This window comes from Oncorhynchus kisutch, linkage group LG10 (genome assembly GCF_002021735.2).
Source record: "Oncorhynchus kisutch isolate 150728-3 linkage group LG10, Okis_V2, whole genome shotgun sequence".
In the NCBI taxonomy this organism is placed as follows: Eukaryota; Metazoa; Chordata; class Actinopteri; order Salmoniformes; family Salmonidae; genus Oncorhynchus; species Oncorhynchus kisutch.
Window position 1 is genome coordinate 51,804,560 of NC_034183.2, and position 23,878 is coordinate 51,828,437.

General features: G+C 45.0%; 1 protein-coding gene and 3 non-coding genes across 5 annotated transcripts; all 4 read left to right on the forward strand.

Moving 5' to 3' along the window:
- The first annotated feature begins 3,301 nt into the window (after positions 1 to 3,301).
- Positions 3,302 to 23,256, forward strand: LOC109898365 (importin subunit beta-1). 2 transcript variants are annotated; one of them, XM_020493319.2, is made up of 22 exons: positions 3,302 to 3,674; positions 4,744 to 4,802; positions 8,294 to 8,476; positions 8,715 to 8,915; positions 9,151 to 9,303; positions 9,578 to 9,646; positions 9,758 to 9,847; positions 10,167 to 10,277; positions 10,676 to 10,777; positions 12,298 to 12,522; positions 14,945 to 15,136; positions 15,646 to 15,776; positions 16,267 to 16,414; positions 16,635 to 16,706; positions 17,133 to 17,277; positions 18,173 to 18,255; positions 18,594 to 18,701; positions 18,966 to 19,109; positions 19,489 to 19,594; positions 20,078 to 20,192; positions 20,696 to 20,857; positions 21,249 to 23,256. In XM_020493319.2, coding segments are annotated over exons 1-22 (2,640 nt in total). In that variant the 5' UTR covers positions 3,302 to 3,634; the 3' UTR covers positions 21,250 to 23,256. The 2 variants fall into 2 exon arrangements, with proteins under 2 accessions (XP_020348908.2, XP_020348909.2); XM_020493320.2 differs by having other exon boundaries at positions 3,310 to 3,674; positions 9,578 to 9,637.
- On the forward strand, positions 18,339 to 18,482 carry LOC116376062 (small nucleolar RNA SNORA79). Its single transcript, XR_004211456.1, has one exon. It is a non-coding gene; the product is annotated as a small nucleolar RNA SNORA79 (small nucleolar RNA).
- Positions 19,167 to 19,310, forward strand: LOC116376060 (small nucleolar RNA SNORA79). The gene has a single exon (XR_004211455.1). It is a non-coding gene; the product is annotated as a small nucleolar RNA SNORA79 (small nucleolar RNA).
- Positions 19,757 to 19,898, forward strand: LOC116376059 (small nucleolar RNA SNORA79). The gene has a single exon (XR_004211454.1). It is a non-coding gene; the product is annotated as a small nucleolar RNA SNORA79 (small nucleolar RNA).
- Positions 23,257 to 23,878: the final 622 nt, after the last annotated feature.

Here is a 23,878-nt window from a genome sequence, read left to right on the forward strand (position 1 = left end):
CATAACCAACAATGCAGTTAAGAAAATACCAACAACAAAAAGATAATAAAATACTTATAGAGCAGCAGTAAATAACAATAGCGGGACTATATACAGGGGGTACCAGTACAGAGTCAATGTACGGAGGCACCGGTGTCGAGGTAATTGAGGTAATATGTACATGTAGAGTTATTAAAGTGACTTTGCATAGATAGAGTAGAAGAGGGTGGGGGCAATGCAAATAGTCTGAACAGCCATTTAATTCGATGTTCAGGAGTCATGGCTTGGGGGAAGAAGCTGTTTAGAAGCCTCTTGGACCTAGACTTGGCACTCCGCCGTGCGGTAGCAGAGAGAACAGTCTATGACTAGGGTGGCTGGAGTCATTGACAATTTTTAGGGCCTTCCTCTGACACCCCCTGGTATAGAGGTCCTGGATGGCAGGAAAATTGGCCCCAGTGATGTACTGGGACAAACGCACTACCCTCTGTAGTGCCTTGTGGTCGGAGGCAGAGCAGTTGCCATACCAGGCAGTGATGCTCTTGATGGTGCAGCTGTAAAACCTTTTGAGGATCTGAGGACCCATGCCAAATCGTTTCAGTCTCCTGAGGGGAAATAGCTTTTGTCGTGCCCTCTTCACAACTGTCTTGGTGTGCTTGGAGCATGTTAGTTTGTTGGTGATGTGGACGCTAAGGAACTTGAAGCTCTCAACCTGCTCCACTACAGCCCCTTCAATGAGAATGGGGGCGAGCTCAGCCCTCCTTTTCCTGTAGTCCACGATCATCTCCTTTGTCTTGATCACGTTGAGAGGGGGTTGTCCTTGCATCGCACGGTCAGGTCTCTAACCTCATTATAGCTGTCTTGTCGGTGATCAGGCCTACCACTGTTCTGTCATCAGCAAACGTAATGATGGTGTTGGAGTCGTGCAGTCATGAGTGAACAGGGAGTACAGGAGGGGACTGAGCACACACCCCTGAGGGGCCCCGTGTTGAGGATCAGTGTGGCGGATGTGTTACCTACCCTTACCACCTGGGGGTGGCCTGTCAGGAAGTCCAGGATCCAGTTGCAGAGGGATGTGTTTAGTCCCAAGGTTCTTAGCTTAGTGATGAGCTTTGAGGGCACTATGGTGTTGAATGCTGAGCTGTAGTCAATGAATAGCATTCTCACATGGGTGTTCCTTTTGTCCGGGTGTGAAAGGACAGTGTGGAGTGCAATAGAGATTGCATCATCTGTGGATCTTTTGGTGTGGTATGCAACTTGGAGTGGGTTTCTGGTATAATGGTGTTGATGTGAGCCATGACCAGCCTTTCAAAGCGCTTCATGGCTATAGACGTGAATGCTACGGGTCAGTTGTCATTTAGGCAGGTTACCTTAGTGTTCTTAGGCACAGGGACTATGGTGGTCTGCTTGAAACGTTGGTATTACAGACTCAGACAGGGAGAGGTTGAAAATGTCAGTGGAGACAATTGCCAGTTGGTCAGTGCATGCTAGGAGCACACGTCCTGGTAATCTGTTTGGCCCTGCGGCCTTGTGAATATTGACCTGTTTAAAGGTCTTACATAGGCTGCGGAGAGAGTGATCACACAGTCGTCCGGAACAGCTGATGCTCTCATGCATGTTTCAGTGTTACTTGCCTCGAAATGAGCATAGAAGTAATTTAGCTCGTCTGGTAGGCTTGTGTCACTTGGCAGCTTTTGGCTGTTCTTCCCTTTTTTAGTTTGTAATAGTTTGCAAGCCCTGCCACATCCAACGAGTGTTGGAGCCGGTGTAGTACGATTCGATCTTAGTCCTGTATTGATGCTTTGCCTGTTTGATGGTTCGTCGGATGGCATTGATTTCTTATAAGCTTCCGGGTTAGAGTCTCGCTCCTTGAAAGCGGCAGCTCTACCCTTTAGCTCAGTGCAACACCCAGAGAACATTAGTGTCTGTTCCTGAGAAAAAATAATACTGCGTGGATGTTTAGGAGTTTGATAACTCAGAGGAGGACGTTAGGAAACCAATATATTGGGTATTGAGTTGACTGATACCCCATTTCATTGATCCCCAATCATTGGGTAAAGCTGTACTGTGTAATATGAATGATACCCCATTTCACTGCTTCACATTCCAACCTTGTTTAACATGATCTAGACTAAATATGGCATGATTCCACCAATTGTAACGTTCTGCATCACTTTCAAATAGGTACTTTTATTTTGAAGACAACCTGCACATTCCACTATTGTGCCTAATCCTTATTGTAGCTAGCTTCACAACCCGGTCCCGGTCGAGCATCACTCGCCAGCTGCTTATAACGTTAGCTTTGGGCAACAGGGTTAAGTAGCTGGTTAGCTATTTATTTTCATGAACTGAAGTTGAATTTTAATAGGCGAACAACAAGTGGCTACCTAGATAATACTTACAATGATTCCCAAATCATCACTAAGAATAATGAAAATGACTGCAGTTTCTACTGGTCATTGTTCTCGGGCTGGTTGTATTGGTACCAAGCTAAAGCCTAGCTAGCTTCCCCAGAAGTTGCAGTCGAACAAATAACGCTTTATTACCAAAGCGGTATTGTAAACACTTCGTTAGTGGCAGTTGTTTGCAGACTTTTTTGTACAGCTGTGACAGTGCTACTGATAGTAGTGGTGGCGCTTGGCTTGCGCGTGTAAATTCAGAACACACAACATTCTATAATATAACTGTGTTATTTGACGTGTCAAATTAAAAGCATATTTGACGGGTAAAAGTGTTATTTGACGTGCATCTTTTTTGACACGCAAAGAGCCAAACGGCGTTCCATAAAATGTAGCTGCTATCAGTTAGTGTACAGGTGCAATAAACCGACTAGCCAGCTCTGGAGGGCAGCTGTGACAGATCAACCAAGACTATCGCTGACCAAATCAAAAGTGCCCTGGATGGCAGGCTAAGGGACGATTTATTTGTGAACTTTGTACAATTATTATTATTAGTACACTCTTCCATGGCTTACTTCCATCACGTTCATTGGAAATAAATTAAAAGTTATCGGCAGTACATAAAGTATAGGGGGATTACTTAGATACATACATTAGTTGTCCCAACTGAAATGACGGTTAAATGTCATTACATTAGGCTAGCCATTTTGTCCACTCCACATTTGGTTAAGAATTTATTGAGAAGTCAGATCATTTTATGGTTGATTTAAGTACAGGACAGCAAAGTTACAACAATTATACAACAGTTGGCTAATACTTTACCTATTTGAACAAGCATCAAGTTTTGGTTAAAAAAAAGAAGAATATGTTTAAGGTCCAGAAAAGGTGTACGCACATGAAAACGCGCTCGCGCGGAAGATAGGGAGGAGTTTTTTTTTTTTTTTTTTCATAGAAGCGGCGCGTGATATCCTTCCGCGGGAGTCGAGCAAGGCCCTTTCCCTCCCGACAACACAGAATGAACAAGCGGCATTGCTGCTTAAACAATTTTTTTCCAGGTTCCGCGTTTGGAAATAGCCCATATCCAGAGTAAACTAATCGGCTGGGGGAGACTTGGGCGTGTGTGTTTTTCTCACCGGCTTTCGTTGATTTATCCACGGTCTTGTTACTTTGGTTGAACACTGAAGAAATATAATCCGGGGTTGAGTTGTGCGCGGCAATCTAACTAGCTAGCGACTTCTGTGTAGAGTGGTTGGGACAGAATGGAGCTGATAACAATCCTCGAAAAAACTGTCTCTCCAGGTGATTATACAGCTCCATATACTTATCTTTAACATTTGCCATGTGAAGAGTTTAGGCCAAGCAACTTGACATATCTGTATTTGATAACGATAACGGGTGAAAGTTAAATCAGAAAAAGGGAGGAGGAAATGCCTAGCACTCGGCTAGCTAGGCTGCTAATGTTACGGCCTACTCACTCTGCGGATGCGGCTTCTGTGGTGATTTCGCTAACATGCTAACTTTTAGCACTGTTAATAGTTTAATCTGGGCGGCATTGGCCGAACTGCCAGTTGTCAAAATGTATTATCCGTTGAAAAAGTTATCACCCAGATAGTTGGTCATTTTGATGGGATATTTTTACTGGTTTGATACGTATAGTTACCTATCAATTAACTTGGCTAACTAGCCATTCATGTGCAACTAAATCGGCCCTGCCTTGCACGCCCGCTAACTTTAAAGATTAATATCTAAGTACTGTATCTAGCATGTGCATGATGTGCCGATGTGATTTTTTTTTTAAAGAAAATGCCTGGGCTCAATCATGTAAACCTTATTAGGTGGTATACGCTAGCTAGTGAAGTAAACACTTGTGCATTGCCCGTGGTGATGTAACGTGTAGAGCGAACTACGTTAGCTAAATAGTTTGATACGAGTTGGTTAGCTGGATGGCTAACTTAATCGTTGGCCTCTAGTAGCTATCCGCTAGTGAGCATAGCATCCCCGGTAGCCAGCGTGTTTGCATGACATGGGTCACCTATCTAGCAAATAGGGCTTGTTAAATTGTCTATTTAATTAAACTAGTTAACGAACTAATCTCGCATCAGGAAATGTACACCCACAATTTCCCAAGCAGATTTCCCAATTATCGCAGTAGCGGTGAATGTGATAACTGGTGCGCACTGTACACACTAGCTAATGTTAGCTAGGTAATCGTGGTAGCCTAGCTAGCTAATCGTTCTAGCTAGATAGGCAATGTAGGAATTGCAGATGCATGCTAACAGAACTTTGCTGCTTCATGTTGTAGCTAACTAGCAAGTGCACTAGCTATTCACATTGTATAACGCTCACATTTTCTCCCTCGCCCCCTCAGATCGAAATGAACTGGAGGCGGCACAGAAGTTTCTGGAGCAGGCGGCAATTGAGAATTTGGTTTGTATAACTACACATTTTATCAGTCAGACGGATAATATATTCCGGTCACATTCAGGTCTGGCGCCAGAAACACAGGGCATGAGCGCATTGAATTGAATTGCCGGCGTTTTCAACTGGGCCCTTTATCCATCTCAACATTATGGCAGCAGCGTCACACACCTCAGCTTTCGCGAATGAATGGAGACCTAGCATTAACCCACGTTAGCTAGCTAGCACACCAGCTACACCATTGTTGGAATCCAGTGCCTTGGCATGATCACTTGAGCACTAACAACATTTCGACAAATGTCCGTTTTCAGGTGATTTAAAAAACATTTATTCATTCAGATTAATTTCACTTGAGCAGTATAACCCCGGGATCGAAAAACGAGTTCAATGATAGTGATGGATCACTAGCAGGGCGGATTACGCTGTTTTGATATGGACACATGTGGCTAACATGTTGTAATTTTATAGCTGCATTTGATTCCGTATGCTATTCATGTAACTAATAGTTAACCGGAAAGCTGCCTGATGCGCTTTTACTAGTGAGCAAGAGCACTCCTCCCCCCTGACAGATGTCCATTGCATTTTTGGAGTAGAAAGCAAAAGAGGGTGTAGCTAGCTGGCTAGTGAAGAGGAAGTAAGGCGTGATCATGGCATCTGTCATTGAACTACATTTTTGCATAGCTATTTAGCTTTGAAATTAGTCTCCTTGTGTGTATGCACTCTGCCTTTTGAGGAAACATTTATGCTATGATAACTATTTTGGGCAGTGGCAGATCCCCATAGAAAAAGCTAGTTTGTGCAAGGTGTGCAGGGCTCATTTGAACGGAAGTGGCATGGTACCAACATCTGCCACTTAACCTTTCTCGTGCTAGACTCTATATGGTGTATGTTACATACAAGTTATATATTCTGGAGAGTAGTCAAAAGCTAAACATTGATTGTGTAATCTCCCATTTTATTTGGCCACATGTCCTTATGTAGCTTTTTTCAAGTCAAAATAATATAAATATATTTTACATTTTAGTCATTTAGCAGACACTCTCATCCAGAGCGACATACAGGAGCAGCTAGTGTTAGGCGCTTTGCTCAATGGCACATTGGAAGATTTTTTTTTTACCTAGTTGCCGCAGGGATTCAAACCAGCGAACTTTCGGTTACTGGCCCAATACTCTTAACTGCAAGGCACCTCAAAGGTCTGTGGCTTTGTTTGCTGAACTGTGCAGCTCTGTTAATGATCAGTCACATAATTGGCTAGGCAGATAAAAAACTATTAAGGGAGTTTGACCCAAATCAGTAGTCAGAAGATGTCATGGTACAAGTGTTGCTAAATGGCCTTTTGTGGTACCCTCCTGTCCTTCATTATCATTAAAGACTGCATTGTGATTAAACCCTATCTGTCTTTTAATCCATCGGCTAAATGGACATAGAGATTTCCTCTCCTAATCAAAGTATTTGTACATACATTTTTAATCTCCAGAAAGCCTAGATAGTGACACCAAGCTAGACACTTGATGCCTCATAGGCCCCACTAATGGGATGATCTTGAATAGGTGTCACAGATGAACTCTTACATCTAAATATGGTCACAAAGCAGAGTATACACAGTTACTTCCGGAAAGTATTCAGACCCCTTGACTTTTTTCACATTGTTATAGCTTTGTTTTTCTCTCCCCGCAATTTACATACACTATCCCATAATGACAAAGCAAAAACAGATTTAGACTTTTTTGCTAATTTCTAAATTATAAAAAAATCACTTATGTAAGTATTCACACCCTTTACTCACTACTTTGTTAAAGCACCTTTGGCAGCGAATCCAGCTTCAAGTCTCCTTGGGTATGACGCGACAAATTTCTCCCATTTTCTCTGCAGATCCTCTGAAGCTTTGGCAGGTTGGGATGGGGAGCGTTGCTGCACAGCTATTTCCAGGTCTTTCCAGAGATGTTCAAGTCTGGGCTCTGGCTGGGCCACTCAAGGACATTGTGACTTGTCCCAAAGCCACTCCTGCATTGTCTTGGCCGTGTACTTATGGTGGTTGTCCTGTTGGAAGGTGAACCTTCGCCCCAGTCTGAGCTGAGTGCTCTGGAGCAGGTTTTCATCAATTATCTCTACTGCTCCATTCATCTTTCCCTCGATCCTGAGTAGTGTCCCTGCTGCTAAAAACATCCCCACAGCATGATGCTGTCACCACCATGCTTCACTGTAGGGATGTTGCCCAGTTTCCTCCAGATGTGAGGCTTGGCATTCAGGCCAAAGAGTTGAATCTTGGTTTCATCAGACCAGAGAATCTTGTTTCTCATGGTCTTAGTCCTTTAGGTGCCTTTTGGCAAACTCTAAGCGGGCTGTCATGTACCTTTGACTGAGGAGTGGCTTCCGTCTGGTCACTACCATAAAGGCCTGCTTGGTGGAGTGCTGCAGAGATGATTGTCCTTCTGGAAGGTTCTCCCATCTACACAGAGGAACTCTAGAGCTTGTCAGAGTGACCATCGGGTTCTTCGTCACCTCCCTGACCAAGGCCCTTCTCCCGCGATTGCTCGGTTTAGCCGTGCGGCCAGCTCTAGGAAGAGTCTTCGGTGTTCCAAACTTCTTACATTTTAAGATTGATGGAGGCCATTGTGTTCTTGGGGACCGTCAATGCTGCCGACATTTTATGGTACACTTCCCCAGATCTGTGCCTCGACACAATCCTGTCTCAGAGCTCTATGGACAATTCCTTCGACCTCATGGCTTTATTTTTGGACTGACATGCACTGTCAACTGTGGGACCCTATATAGACAGGTGTGGCTTTCCAAATCATGTCCAAACAATTGAATTTACCACAGGTGGACTCTAATGAAGTTGAAAACATCTCAAGGATGATTAATGGAAACAGGATGCACCTGAGCTCAATTTCAAGTCTTGTAGCAAAGGGTCTGAATACTTATGTACATAAGATATTTCTGTTTATTTTTAAATTTGCTAAAATGTTTAAAAACCTGTTTTTGGTTTGTCATTATGGGGTATTGCTATGGATATCTTTTTATTTAATCCATTTTAGAATAACGTCAAGTGGTCTGAATACTTTCCAAAGGCACTGTATATGTAAAATAGAGACCTTAACCCCTTACCAGGACCTGAATGAATTTATCAGTTAGTTGTTTTGGTTACACAAACGCATTACAGTTCTGATTTAAAACAACCACACATGGATCAAAATAGATTTGTGGAGCCTGCTGCTGCCACTCACTGACTGCAGCATGAATGGAATTTAGTGTCCAAATAGTTTTGCTGTCTGTTGATTGATTACTAGCCTCCTACATCCTTCAGTTGCTGAATGTAACTGTTGAACACTGTTCAGAATCACTGCAGTGAAATCTTACTCATGCCTGGGACTGAAGGACTGTGGTGATGACATTTTCTTTTCTTACCTGTGTTTTACTAAACCACTACCGTCTTATGGCCTGGTTGTGTAAAAAAATACATTTTAAAAACTCTCCCCACCCATTCTCCCTTTCTCCAGCCCACGTTCCTGGTGGAGCTCTCCAAGGTGCTCGCCAACCCTGGCAACACCCAGGTGGCTCGCGTGGCCGCAGGGCTGCAGGTGAAGAACTCACTCACCTCCAAAGACCCGGACGTGAAGACGCGCTACCAGCAGAGATGGCTTGCCATCGACGCCAACGCCCGGAGGGAGATCAAGAACTTTGTAAGGAGAAACTCCTCTTCTACCTCTTAGTGCAGATTTATTTATACTTTCTAGCTTCAGTTGGCTTTTATGTGGTCCCCTCAAAATAATTTCACCTCAGAAACCTACCCTGCCAAATGACTAATTGGACTAAAGCCCTTGCCTCCTACAAGAACCAATGTTCTCCGTCTCACTTGGCTTCGTTCAGCCAAATGCACCAGTTGATTCACCTCTACCCCCCCCCTTCACTCCCCTCCAGGTTCTGCAGACCCTGGGCACGGAGACGTACCGGCCCAGCTCGGCCTCCCAGTGTGTGGCTGGCATCGCCTGCGCAGAGATCCCTGTCACCCAGTGGCCCGAGCTCATTCCCCAGCTGGTGGCCAACGTGACGGACCCCAGCAGCACTGAGCACATGAAGGAGTCCACCCTGGAGGCCATTGGATACATCTGCCAGGACATAGTGAGTGCCCCTGGCACACACAATTGCTCACATGAGGATACAGTGGTTAAAACCTCAAGCTATCTACTGTAATATGAAACTTGTGACAATGTGTCCTCGATAACAATTGCACAAAGACAAGATTCCAAAATCGAACCTAGGCTAAATTGTTTTCTTTGTTTTCCAAAGCATGTTTCGCTGCAGAGCAGACGTAACTTCCATGACCAACTGTCTTCTCTCCTCCCCTGTACTGTAGGACCCTGAGCAGCTGCAGGACAACGCCAACCAGATCCTGACAGCCATCATCCAGGGCATGAGGAAGGAGGAGCCCAGCAACAACGTCAAGCTGGCTGCCACCAACGCGCTGCTCAACTCACTGGAGTTCACCAAAGCCAACTTCGACAAAGAGGTGTGTTTGTGTCTCCTGCCCTGCCTGTGTCCCACTGTTAGTGTTTAAGTTCCTCCTTTGTTGCCTGCTGTGACCCCAAAAATGGAAAGATGAAATGGACAAATCTGAGCTTGTTTATAGACTTAACTATCTGGTCTGTGATGAGAAATCATGCACCACGCTGAATGTGTGATGGATAACCCCTACCACAATATCTGAGACCTGCACACAAGGTTGGGTTTTAAATGCTTTGTCTATGGGCCTGCATAACAGTGAATGGGTCTGTGTTTTCCAGACGGAGAGGCACTTTATCATGCAGGTCGTCTGCGAGGCCACACAGTGCCCAGACACCAGAGTGAGTATCGTGAGTTTCTCTTTTCTATTTAAAACCTTTTTTGGCACATTTATTCATGCGTTCAGCCAATAATCATATTGTTAACCAATGTTGGTGAAATGCAATGTCTGTCTCCCACAGGTACGAGTGGCTGCCTTACAGAACTTGGTGAAGATAATGTCTTTGTATTATCAGTACATGGAAACGTACATGGGTCCGGCACTGTTTGCGGTAAGCAACCCCCCATGCAGCAACTTGGGTCTTGCGATGTGCTTCTATTTCTTTCTGAAGAACTTAAGTCCGAGAACTCCAAACAAGGTCTTGATGGACCTTATCAGTTACTGATATTGTAGCGTCGCTTGTTGACCACTTGTCTGGTCTGTGATGAGAGATAATGCACGACGCTGTAAATGCCTGATCTGTAACTCCTAGGACAATATCTGAGATCTGCACGGACACCAAGGCCAGTAGTCCATATCAAGGACGCTCCTTTAAAATGAACATCCTAAACCCCCCCCCCCCCCCCCGGTCTCTGTCCTCCCCCGAACAGATCACAATAGAAGCCATGAAAAGTGACATTGATGAAGTTGCCTTACAAGGAATCGAGTTCTGGTCGAACGTGTGCGACGAGGAGATGGATTTGGCCATTGAAGCGACTGAGGTGAGCACCACACACACGCTTTCAAACCTGTTTTAACTCTATAAACTAAACTCAAGGCAACACTGCAGCCCACTAATGGAAATGTACACGTTTTATATATTATTACACCCAAAAGGGTCAGTTAGCCATGTTTGCTGAGTGACGATCTAGCTCACCTGTCTGGTCTGATGAGAAGTGATGCTCCACGCTGAACGCCTGATGGATAACCCTTACCACTAAATCGGAGACCTACACCTACCTTGTTATTTTGTTATCACACCATTAGTCGGCCGTTAAGCTGACATCCCTTACCTCTAGGGTGTTTATTTTAGGCGCAAAATGCATACAGTGGAGAGTTGCACAACAACAAAAAGGCAAATATTCCTCTAAGTTTGGTACATCTTTCTCTCTCCCCCCAGGCATCGGAGCAGGGCCGGCCCCCGGAGCACACCAGCAAGTTCTATGCCAAAGGAGCCTTGCAATACCTGGTGCCCATCCTCACCCAGACACTCACCAAACAGGTACCCAAGAGAAGAGGCCGCGGCAGTCATTTTACACCTCGTTATCCTCTTCGTTACACATTAGGGCACAGATTTGATGGACACAATTCAAGTGAAGCGTCTGTATGCACCACACAACATTTCAGTCTGCCGTTTTTAGTGTTTACCACAAGGCAAGATTCCTTGCAGTTCACAGCCCAGCCTGGCTAGCACAGCCCACACACAATTCTAAGTGAAACAATGTTAATGAGGTTGGAGGAGGGAGAAATCGACCAAACAGATTTGGATTAATGTGAAGCATGTGAAAAATGCCAGCCGCAGGGTGTTGGAAACCTTACCCGGACAGGGTAAGCCAGCCAGTGGAAGTGAAGGCATCCCCAGCCAGTTTGTCCTTGGAGAGCAGGGCATCGGTGGTGACGCTACATGATTTAATGTCAGCCAGAGACACTAAAACGTCATCCATAATACCTTTATAACCTAGAATGATCCTATAGAGTGAGACATACTGATTGATAAGGATATGGGTGAATCATTTCCTTGTATTAAAATCTCTGTACAACACTAATGCCTCTAGCTGGCAGAATCCTTCATCTTGAGATTAAATTAAGATTCTGCCTCCTAGGAAAACCTGTCTGGTCTGTGATGAGAAATCATGCACCACGCTGAACATGTGATTGATAACCCCTACCACAATATCTGAGACCTGCAGACATGTATTTTTAATTTAACCTTTATTTAACTAGGCAAGTCTGTTGAGAACAAATTCCTATTTACAATCACGGCCTACACCGGCCAAAGCCGGACGACGCTGGGCCAATTGTGCGCCGACCTATAGGACTCCCAATCGCGTCCGATTGTGATACAGCCTGGATTTGAACCAAGGTGTCTGTAGTGACGCGCCTACCACTGAGATGCATTGCCTTAGACCGCTGCGCCACTCTGGAGCCCGTATTAAGGGTGGGGGGTGGCTCCTCACCCATCCAGGTGCCGTCATTTTGTGTCTAATACCACATACAACATTGTTGATTGTCCCCCGGGAAGACTGTGTTCTACTGCTACCACCCATTCTATAATAAGTACAAGTGTACCATGTGAAGTCTAGCAGGGAGGTGTGAGGATTTCTGTACGTGCCACCCCAGTCTTATCTATTAGGGGCTTTAATGAGACACACTGTACTTGTATAGCTGAATTTGTGTCACATTTGGTCTGTCCTGTTATTGTGTGTCCTTTTGTGTAGAATGTCCTTGTTGATATGCCATAGGTACCTGTTCATGTGAATGTATGCTTTTTCCTTTGGGTCTCCTTCCCCTCTACACGATCGGGTCATCTCTCCCGGCATACCTTTTTATGTAAATGTTTTTCCTCTCACCTCTCCTATGTGCAAGTCCAGTATAGATTCCTTTCATACTTCTCCTTCCCTCCACCCCCCTTCCTTGTTCCTCTGTCAATAGACATTTGTTTTTTTATCCCTCCTTTTCTCGATGTCATAATGTGTCATGTAAATGCGTCTCCTCATTCGCCCCTCTCGCTTCCTCCTCCAGGACGAGAACGACGACGATGACGACTGGAACCCGTGCAAGGCGGCGGGCGTGTGCCTGATGCTGCTGGCCACGTGCTGCGAGGATGACGTGGTGCCTCACGTGCTGCCCTTCATAAAGGAGCACATCAAGCACCCCGACTGGCGCTACCGCGACGCCTCGGTCATGGCCTTCGGCTCCATCCTGGAGGGGCCCGAGCTCAACCAGCTCAAACCCCTCGTCATTCAGGTGACTAACTTCACCAAATGTAGACATGAAGACAAATTCAACATGCTGTAAGCTATTCTTGTAACGGCTTCGCTCAATTCATTCTAATTAACCTAACAATTATGACACACCCATCACTATTGTCATTGGTTGCACTAATTGCAGTCTTTGTCTACATAACCTGGTTCAAGCATTCATGACATTACCCTGAAGAAGGCACAGTGATGCCGAAACGTTGGTTTACCCATAAATGACTGGCCGTTTTCATATAGTGTGAGACTATTTTTATATCTTAGTTTATTTGTCGTTAGTCGGCATCTCTGCACAAAATACTTTTCTCTGGGTGTGCGCCAGGTCATTATTTTCATTAGACATGAAGACATGCCATAAATGGAACACCACCATGTTATGATCTCAACCTGCAGCTAACATATCAGATCGAAGAAGAGTTTTGATTATCTGTTAGGAAATTCTTGGCATAGTAGGGATGGGATGTTTGGCTCTTTTGACTGCCTCGGATCTTGTTGACTCATTCAGTCAAAAGAACGACGGTTCATTTGAGTCAGTAATGCCCAGAGCCCTCAGGACCCCCGGCCGGCGAACGACGAACTGAAAACTCAAGTCATGATTCCACAAGCCTCTTGTTTACATCTCGTTCACCATAGGGGGCTTATTGGAGCCGTCATTTGTCATTGAGACTTGTGAAACTGTGCTTTAAACAATGTACATTTGTTGATTGCTAGGCACGCGAATAAGATTATTTCTTTATTCATTTGAAATGGGGTAAGGTTGTGGCTCCAACCGGACGAGATTATGAACGACTCTTAGTGGAATTGCACTCCTTAAATGTCTCCCGTGAGGGTGACGAGCACCATGTTCAAACTGCAGCCCCCAGAATGATTCATTGTAGAGTTTGAGGTTGTTTGAGCAGAGGCTCTGGTTCTAAAGAAATGCTGCGCCAATGACATTCAATAATCAATTAATTGCAGTCACTCTTGCACCATGCGATCAATTATCAGTTGTAAACATGCATTTTTCTTCTCAACGCTTATGATCCATTTCCCCGTGCGCGTATGACCGATGGTTGGTGGTCGGAGTGCGTCTCTGGAGCCGCTGAGCCGGAGGAGTGTGTATTGATCCCGCTGTAGGTAGGACTCACTGCAGCCAGTACTAGCAGCTCAAAACGAAAGACTATAAAATGAACCGGTCACTCAGGAGAAACAAATCACGCGTCTCGAGTCAGTAAAAAGAGTTGTTTGTATGTAAAGAGCGCATCGTTCGCCCAACTGCACATCGCTATGGCATGGCCCAACCAGCTCAAACCCCTTGTCACGCAGGTCAGTACACCAGCTTCCGCTGCGTTATGATACCTACTTACTGATACCACCGATTTTCCCCCGAGGGGGAGTTTCACAGCAGCATAGACTAACATGCATACTAACAATCCACTGTCTGATGGGTGTGTCGAGCAAGGAAGAGAATTGCTTGTGGCCAAGTAGAAATGTATCTGCTGTAAATGTCATTATCTCTAGGCTGCAAGCATTTCTCAGTTTCCTTGTGTTGCACGCCCATCAGATAATGCATTGTCTTTTGTGTGTTTTTAAACTCCCTTACGGTTAATAATGAAGCTATCTGCAAGTTTCAGTTAATCTTAAGATGAACCACAATCTACCCATAGTTGTTGCCAGGGTGATCGGGTATTTCCAGACATGTTCATTCACAAGTAGGGTGGACTGGAGAGGCTGTGAGGAGGCGGTATCAGCTGAACCACCATGTTCTTTCGTGGCTGTGTGTATGGCTGCGTCTCAAATGGCTCCCTATCTGGTGCACTGTTTTCTACCAGGACACAAGTAATGCGTTATGTAGGGACTAGGGTGCCATTTGGGATAGACTGTGCGAAATCCTTGACCCCCCCCCCCCCCCCCAAGCCCTATTGAACTGTGAACTGAAAGTGGGTGCTTGTCTCAGAGTGAGCTGGTGATAAGCTTGTAAGTGTCCATAATCCGAGATAAAAACCTTTTTTGCGGTAGTTCGCTGTTCCTGCACAGCTTATTCATTTTTTTTTATGCAGGAAGCCAATTTGTTGTCATCAACAAATTTTATTTCCATGCCTGATAAACTCATTTTCTCATGGCTCTCTTGTCTGTCTGCAGCAGACATATGTTTGGAACATCGAATCACAATAAAATCACACTATCGAATCGCAATACATTTAGAATCGTAATACATAACGTATCGTGAGGTCCCTGGCAATTCCCAGCCCTACTCTGTAGAGGCTCTGTGACAATCCCTGGTGGCCCCTTTCCCTGTTTGTCATATTTGACAGACGCTACTGTTGTAAAATCTTGTCCACTGCCCTCCCTTAAATGGGGAGACTTCATGTCGCCCCCCCCCCCGTTCATTGACACTACCGTGGTTAATGCTGTTCTTTCTCCCTTCCCAGGCAATGCCCACGCTGATTGAGCTGATGAAGGACCCCAGTGTTGTGGTGAGGGACACCACGGCCTGGACAGTGGGCAGGATCTGTGAGCTGCTGCCGGAGGCGGCCATCAACGAAGTGTACCTGGCCCCTCTGCTGCAGTGCCTCATCGAGGGCCTGGGGGCCGAGCCACGCGTCGCATCCAACGTCTGCTGGGTGAGACAAGCTAGAGCCGCTTTTTGATTTGATTAATTTGACCATTTTTAAAAACGCAATTCGGCAACACGTGGATACAATGCATTTAAAATTGAGGATCACGGAAAACGGTAAAAAGCGTATTTCCATTGTGGTACTCCACCATACATGCCGCAGTAGTACTTTGTTAATCCCACAGATAAGGATTTCATCATCACCAAGCATCAACGATTTACTGCACAGTACAAAGACACCACTTGCTCATTTACAATTGATGCCGTAGATCTGTCCACCCCACTCGAGTGGAATATGTTGCATCAAAGTACCTGTAGTTGAGAGAGATACCTGTCAGGTCTGTGACGGGAGATCATGCACCACACTGAATATGTGATGGATAACCCCAACCACAGTATCTGAGACATGCTAAAGACATTTTTTTTTTTTTTTTAAGGACCAAAAATAAAGATTCGTGATTTTCATATGGATGCCCTCGTAACTTCTCCCTCCATCCCTTTCTCTCCGTCCCTCAGGCCTTCTCCAGCCTGGCGGAAGCCGCGTACGAAGCCACAGATGCAGCGGAGGACCAGGAGGAGCCTGCCACGTACTGCCTCTCCTCCTCCTTCGAGCTCATCGTCCAGAAACTATTAGAAACCACAGACAGGTAGGCAGGACTGTCCAGAAACTGTAGACTGGTAAGCAGGACATGGGGATGGAACGTCGCCTTCTGTTGTCAGGACTGAACTTTGCTAGTCAAACGAGACATTTTGTCTGGAGGATTTCTGGAGTTAGCTGTAGACTAACTCTCTGGTCTGTGATGAGAAATCATGCACCACGCTGAACATGTGATGGATAACCCCTACCACAATATCTGAGGCCTTCAATGACAAAAATGCATTTGGAGATGTAGAATGGCGTTAAAATCTACTTCCTCAGGAAATCCTTTGAAGCCCTTAGCTGTATATACCCTTTTGAAGGCTGTGAGTCTCTTATCCAGTCTTGCCGTCATAGATCGCTCAGGTTTATGTATTTAAATGCACCAATTTTTTTGCTAAGAATTACACACATTTCTGTATAATATAAAATGCAAGTAATATTGTTTTCCTGATGCATAGTAATGATTGTAAGTTATGTTTTCCCTCTGTGTCCACCAGGCCGGACGGTCACCAGAACAACCTGCGTAGCGCGGCCTACGAGGCCCTGATGGAGATTGTGAAGAACAGCGCCAAGGACTGCTACCCAGCCGTGCAGAAGACCACCCTGGTCATCATGGAACGCCTGCAGCAGGTCCTGCAGATGGAGGTGGGTCCCAACAGAGAGAGCGGTGGATTGGTGGGGCAAACCTTTTTGGTCTGTGATGAGAAATCATGTACTCACTACTCTGAAGAGCTCTGATGTTTACTTAAGGATTTATCTGAGACCTACTTTAAACTATTAGACATTTTGCTTGGATTCTTTTCTGTATTGAATAAATTCATATTGAAGGAACTGTTGATTTCATGTGCTCTCTCTCTCGCCTCAGTCTCACATCCAGAGCACGTCGGACAGAATTCAGTTCAACGACCTCCAGTCTCTACTGTGTGCCACCCTGCAGGTGAGACGAGCTGACTTCATTCAGTTTGACCCTCAAACTATTTCAACCTCCCCGAACTAGAGGTAGAAGAAGAATACCTAGGGGTTTCCATGAATATATTTAGCTGTCTGAGTATTTTAAAGCCTAAGAAGAAAAACAAGAACAGCGATATACATTTTTAGTACTTGTCTGATCTGTGACGAGAGATCGTGTACAGAAAACCCTGATGACACTAGGAAGAATCTGAGACCTGCACAGACATGATCTAAAATGTACTAGGAAAGGAGAAGGCTTTATGAGGAAAGGTACCGTAGATGGACACCCAGCAAGGAAACAACTTCTGGGTTGGAGTTCTCCTCTTTCCCGTTTCTCACAGTAGCGAAACGACTTTAGAGTTAGCCTGTGCTATGTTAGGTTAACCCTTCCCCTCCCCCAACTTCTCTATAGAATGTGCTGAGGAAGGTGCAGCACCAGGACGCGTTGCAGATCTCAGACGTGGTGATGGCCTCCCTGCTCAGAATGTTCCAGAACACCGCCGGCTCCGGGGGCGTACAGGAGGATGCGCTCATGGCCGTCTCAACCTTGGTGGAAGGTGAGCCATTTAAAACGGTCACACTGTGGTGGATGGGTAAAAAACAAACAACATTTAGATGGGTCACACACACACCAGGTTTTCTACGCACACCCTCCGCCCACTTTAGTAGGATGAATTATGTTTTTGTGAATCTAAGCAGTTAAACCTCGTATCTGGTCTGTGATGAGAAATCTTCTACTGAAAACCCTGATGTTTTAATAGGATTTATCTGAGACCTGTTTCTAGCCACTTGGTCAATGTCAATCTGATTTCCAGTCTTCTAGCAGTATGTAAATGGTGTGTTGTCCAGTGTCACATGCCTCACTGAGCATTTTTACAAGCACACTAAAAAAAATCTGTTATGGCAGTGGGCAGAGTGTGGCATGTAATCGTGTTACTCTAACTGATCTTAATCGCTGTAAGGTCACAATCAAAGTTAACATAAGCCAATTAAAACAGCTCTGAAAACCAGGTATCTTTGGAAAGATTAGGATGTATATAAGCGGCTTAATCGGTGTTCCAGTGGCGTATTCGATCGGTGCGAGTGCTAGCACCAGCAACTATAGCCTCCATCTTTTGCGCGAGTAAAGTGAGTTAGGACCAAACTGCAAGTATGAATCTTAGAAATAGTTTTCACATACAAACTTTTTATATGTCCGAACTCAGAAACAAATAGGCTTCCCAAAAATGACATGGTTGCGATGGTAACGTTGATTTTGATTGAAGAATTTCTGCATTTATCAAAGTGCCGGATTTTTAGATATGTCCATATAAACAAAATTATTAGGGAAATTGTTAATTTTGCAAAGCATGTAAACATTTCAATCGAATTGTCATATTAATTTAGACTATTCACAATAATTGTGTGCATGTAACCATACTCAATGTTCTGTAATGTCTTCTGTTTCCTCAGTTTTGGGCGCTGACTTTCAGAAATACATGGATGCCTTTAAACCCTTCCTGGGAATTGGACTGAAGAATTATGCAGAATATCAAGTGGGTTCCTTGATATTTTTTTTTTCAGATTATATTCCTATTAATCTCAAAGTAAAAAAACAAACAAGATTTCTCCCTTCCACTGACGCCTGTTCCTCTCACTGCTCTGAGCTGTGGCAGCTGGGCTTTTAGGTGGTCACAGAGTAACGCAGGGTCTATTTCACCCAGTGTTCATGAGGTAGCAGGGCTGCCATTGTCTACACTGGACTTTGTGGGACCCCACACTTGAAATGCACTGACTTAGTAGCGAAGTACCTTCTAGTAATGCTTGCTGTGAGAGTCGACACTCAATTATTTCACCTAGCTACCCCGCTCGCCCTCCCTCCCTCCCTCATCAGGTGTGTCTGGCCGCGGTGGGCCTGGTGTGTGACCTGTGCCGAGCCCTAATGTCCAACATCCTGCCTTACTGCGACGAGATCATGCAGCTCCTGCTGGAGAACCTGGGGGTGAGTTGCACTTTAGTTTCTGCCAGCATTTTGAGTCTTTTTTTTAATTGTAGATTTACAGCCTCCGTTTTATTGATCGGTTACTTTGTAGAAGCGTGTAAATGTCTTGGTGTCAAGCTGACCGTAGACACAGCAACAAAAAATGATCAGGAAGAAAAGGGGATATAATTCCAGCTGTCTTTGTTCATATGGGTTAAATCTTGTAGATATTCATACAGTTTTTCACCTGTACTGACTAAGGGCGTGTGTGTGTTGCCCCTGCAGAATGAGAATGTGCACCGGTCGGTGAAGCCCCAGATCCTGTCAGCGTTCGGTGACATTGCCCTGGCCATCGGAGGAGAGTTCAAGAAGTACCTGGAGATCGTCCTGGACACCCTGCAGCAGGCGTCGCAGGCACAAGTCGACAAGGTAGAACAGATGGACACGCGCTGTACCACATTGGCATCCCCCTGTTTCGTTTGACCCTGACGCCTGTTCCTCTCGCTGCTCTGAGCTGTGGCAGCTGGGATTTTGGGTGGTCACAGAGTAACGTGGGGTCTATTTCACCCAGTGTTCATGAGGTAGCATGGCTGCCATTGTCTACACTGGACTTTGCGGGACCCCACAAGTTTCTTCCCTGAGCATTTATTTTGTAGAACCTTGTTAAGCATGCCTCTTCTGGAGTTTGTTAGGGATATTAGTATTATAGTGGTCAATAGATGACAATGACAGTTGCGCTCCTCGATGCGGTCTGTCCTCTATCCCGCTAACCTGCTGTGTGTTTTGCCCCCCCCCCCCCCCCCGGCAGACGGACTATGACATGGTGGACTATCTGAACGAGCTGCGGGAGGGCTGTCTGGAGGCCTACACTGGCATCATCCAGGGCCTGAAGGGGGACCAGGAGAACGTGCACCGTGAGTCCGCCATCCTCCCACTGTCATAACTAATCTACACATTTTGTGGATCTAGTATTTTGGTGTTTTGTGCGACTATGGTATTGATATTGTGTCTTGAGATGCCAAATGTACGATTTCACTGCACTAGTGTTTACAGTAGAGACTGAGGAGTCCTTCCACTGACGCCTGTTCCTCTCGCTGCTCTGAGCTGTGGCAGCTGGGATTTTAGGTGGTCACAGAGTAACACGGTCTATTTCACCCAGTGTTCATGAGGTAGCAGGGCTGCCATTGTCTACACTGGACTTTGCGGGACCCCACACGTGCACATGGTGGCACACTGAAAAGTCTGAATCAGCAAATGCCACTTTTCCTAACACATCCTTAATCACCTCTTTGTCTGAATTATGGCAATTTTAAGTGACTTGGTCATCTGTCACCTGTCTTAATTCTCATGATTGTGCTGAACATTGTCTTCCTTGCATCGTTCTGTCCTACCTGTAGCTGACGTGATGCTGGTGCAGCCCAGAGTGGAGTTCATCCTGTCTTTCATCCATCACATCGCTGAAGACGAGGACCACTCTGACGGCGTGGTGGCAAACGCCGCCGGACTTATTGGGTAAGGCAACAAGGATTATCTCAGTGGTAGTGACGCTTGCTTTGTGAATCACAATAATACTGAAGATGCTTTTGGTACGACATAGCATAAAAATATTAGGGGCAGCTTGGGCTAAGATGGGCGGAGGAGGGCAGGTGATCTCAAGGCATGAAAGATACTTCATGATGAATTCTGATTTAAAAATTACAAAAATATTTATATGTTTTTGTTGATCTGTCTGGTCTGTGAGATCTTGTACTCAAAACCCTGATGTTTTAATAGCGTTTATCTTAAACCTGCACAGACCCGGTCAGTAAGACTTGAAAAGGAGTTGTTTGAGGTAGGCCTCTAGATCGAAGTCGTGTTTCCAGCGACTTGATCAATGTAAAACGGTTTCCTCCGCTTCCCTTTGCAGTATGTAAATAGTAATGTTCCTGCCCGATGTGCTTAGTTTAACCCTTTCCCTCCCCTGTGACGTAAAATGTGCTGCATGTGGTCCGACTCTCCCTCTTTCCTCTCCTCAGAGACCTGTGCACGGCCTTTGGGAAGGACGTGATGAAGCTGGTGGAGCTGCGGCCCCTCATCAACGACCTGCTGACGGAGGGCCGGAGGTCCAAGACCACCAAGACCAAGACGCTGGCCACCTGGGCCACCAAGGAACTGCGCAAGCTCAAGAGCCAGGCCTGGTGAGTTATTGTCCTAATGCCCTACTGACTGACAGTCACCCCTACAGCACCTTTAGGGCGTCACAAAACAGCAAGGGAATAGCTAAGGGATAAAAAATAAAAAAAGTTAAGTTAATGTTGGGTTGGGAGATACTTATTCAGGAAGTGAGTCTTGTCCATTTTTTAAATGTATTTTTCATTATGGAGATGGTGTGAAATTGTAACCTTTATTGATTTCATGAAAGAGCATGTATAGAGTGTGTAACTTGGTGACCAATTCTGATATCTATAAAGTCACCAGAATTTCACCAGAGCAGCCTAATGAGAGGGATCACTATGTGCATGGAGCACGTGAACACAGGACTTTGGCTCCTTCAGCTAATACGCTTTTCTTCCTCTTTTCCTCCTCTAGATTTCATGCTGGTTGGGGATAAGATGGACAACAATGAAAACGCCCCACTGGAATTTCTTCTGTCTTTTGCGTCGTGTCCGAGTTAAAGCAGAAGTGAAGCGTGCGCTGAGATGAGTGTCTGAGAATGTGTGAGTGAGAGCGAGAGTGAGCGAGGATCGACGTCACACCACCTTCTGAGTACAATTCCAGCAGTTGCCGGCAGACCAGCAGCGCCCCACCCCTGAACCCCCACCACCACTTCCTTAGTCCCCCCCCCCCGCCACCTTCTTCTTCGGCCACCTGTGGACTGATTCTGACTTGACAAGGACTCCACACAAAAACGTGGATCGCTGTAGCCGGCTAGTTCTAGAACTCTTCTGAAAAAAAAAAACTAATATTAGTCTACAACAGGATCACCAGAGCAGGGAAATGAAACTGCCAAAATGTGGTTTCTTTTGAGGGAAAATACAAACAAAACATGATACGAAAGAACGCGACTATTTTGCTCTTTGACCGATCTGTGGAAGATTTACTTTTTCCCTTGTCATTTTTGGGGGGTTTCCTTCAAGCACTATATGGTTGTGGACTTGGTCAATTTTACGCAAACGTGAACTGAACCGGAATCTGAAAAATACAAACTTTTGGGGTGTTAGAAATGCGCCTAAAGGATCACTGCTGGAGTTGAAGGAAGATGAAACGAGGGGGACGAGCAGGCGGTCTCCACCCCCCTCGTCTCCTACTTCTAGCCTCTCTGTTATCCCCCAGCCTGCCCCTGCAAGGAGCCCCCACAGCGATGCAGGGGTGGAGCTAGCTGACCAGCCTGGATGATGATGAAGTGTGTGTCTGTGGGAGGGGATTCACTGTCGCTACACCCACCCCCCCCCCCCTCTGGTTATTTCAAATAAATAATAAAGCTTGACGCAAATTCAGTAAGATATATTTCTGATGCTGTTTGGGAGAGGGCAGTGGGGGCCCGGTAGATTACTTATTGGCAGCACTTGAGTGAATTGGCAAGAAGGTGTTTATTTCCTGCAAGAGAATCACTGACAAATGTTCACCGGTTCAATTTTTCTTTTTTTTTAATGGCATCAGTAGTTTCTCTTCATCTTCAGTGTGGGCTTCTAGATAAACAGACCCTTTCTTGCCAGCCCCGTTAACAAGAATTGGTGAGGATTTATGCGTTGAGTGCATCAGGATCAATCAAGGCTAGGGGAACACTTCCAAAATAACTACATTTGACATGTAACACTTTATCTTAGTGTTAAGATGAGCAAGGAGTAGAAAACGAGTGCCAAATTTAGACTACTCGTCATAGGGTAAAATACAGCAAGCAAACACACTTGCCTAAAGCATGCAGTTCAGAAAGAAATCTATTGAACTACATGATGAACGAGTGAATTGGGCTTGTTTCAGTTCCCATTTGTTGGTTTCTCGCTGCACTTAGTTGGAAAAGGGTCACTCACCAAGCTGTTAAAATGAGAATCGACTACGTTTGTACAAGGTTATATTTTTCCATTGCTATGAAAAGAAACAATAAAATGATATCAAACATTCCCCAAGCAGTTCTGGTACTTTGGTCTGTATTTTCTTTTGTTTCTTGCAACTGTTTGTAATGCACTGTGATGACTTCGGTGTCCATGGCAACGCTAGGTTGGTCGAGATCCCCCCCCCCCCCCAGAAACTTCCAGAAAATGTATCTGTCTATATTGGCATAATCAATCGGGTTCAATTTAACTTGTCATCACTGTTTTGTACTGTTTACGTTCTCCAATGCATACGTGTTGGATATGAGGCGTTTTCCATTTGATTTGAGATTGGACATTTTTTTTGCGGTGACTTTGGTCCTCACACCACTTTGGATTGTGTAACATTGTCCTCATGGGCTTGGCTATTTACACCATGTCATGTGTTGAAATGATATTAAGAATTGCAACATGAATATAGAATTGTGAACATTATGACAACCTGCTTTTTTTTCTTTTCTTAATTTCCAACCTAGTAAACTAATAAAAATCTATATTGTACTTAACACTGTAACCTTTCAATGTTCTTCTGTATACCCTTGCATTGAGTGCGTAGAATAATGATCTATCTTGCTTAAAAGGAAAGTCAGCTAAACATTACTCTTGTCCCTCCAGACATTAACGTGACCGGTTGATCAATTTTGGCATTTTTATTCACCATTATGGTGCACTACTTCTGAACAGGGACCATAGACATAGTACATTTGATCTGAGCAGAATTTGGAATAGTTATGTTAGAAGTTGACCCAAACCACAGATGTGTGTTATTACCTGATTTCCAATCCTATGGATAATGGGAAAGAAACATGGAAGTGCAGTACACTGTCAACTACCAAATACAATATATTGTCAGGTGTCTGGTCACCGCTAGTGCCCAGCTGACTGAACTGTGTTGGTTTGATTTCCCCACAACTCAATTTAAAAGTTGAAATGGTACAGTGCTTTCTCATAAACCTGCCATGCTGATTTGGACAGAAATTTGATTCCTTATAAATAGGTGAAATGCAAAACTTGGCTCATTGTGAAGGCTACATTTGCTAAGAGAGATACAATGCATCTAAAATAGCACATAGTGAAATTAGAAACCGGGTGGTTAATTTATACTTGATCATGAAGAGTGGGCTGATA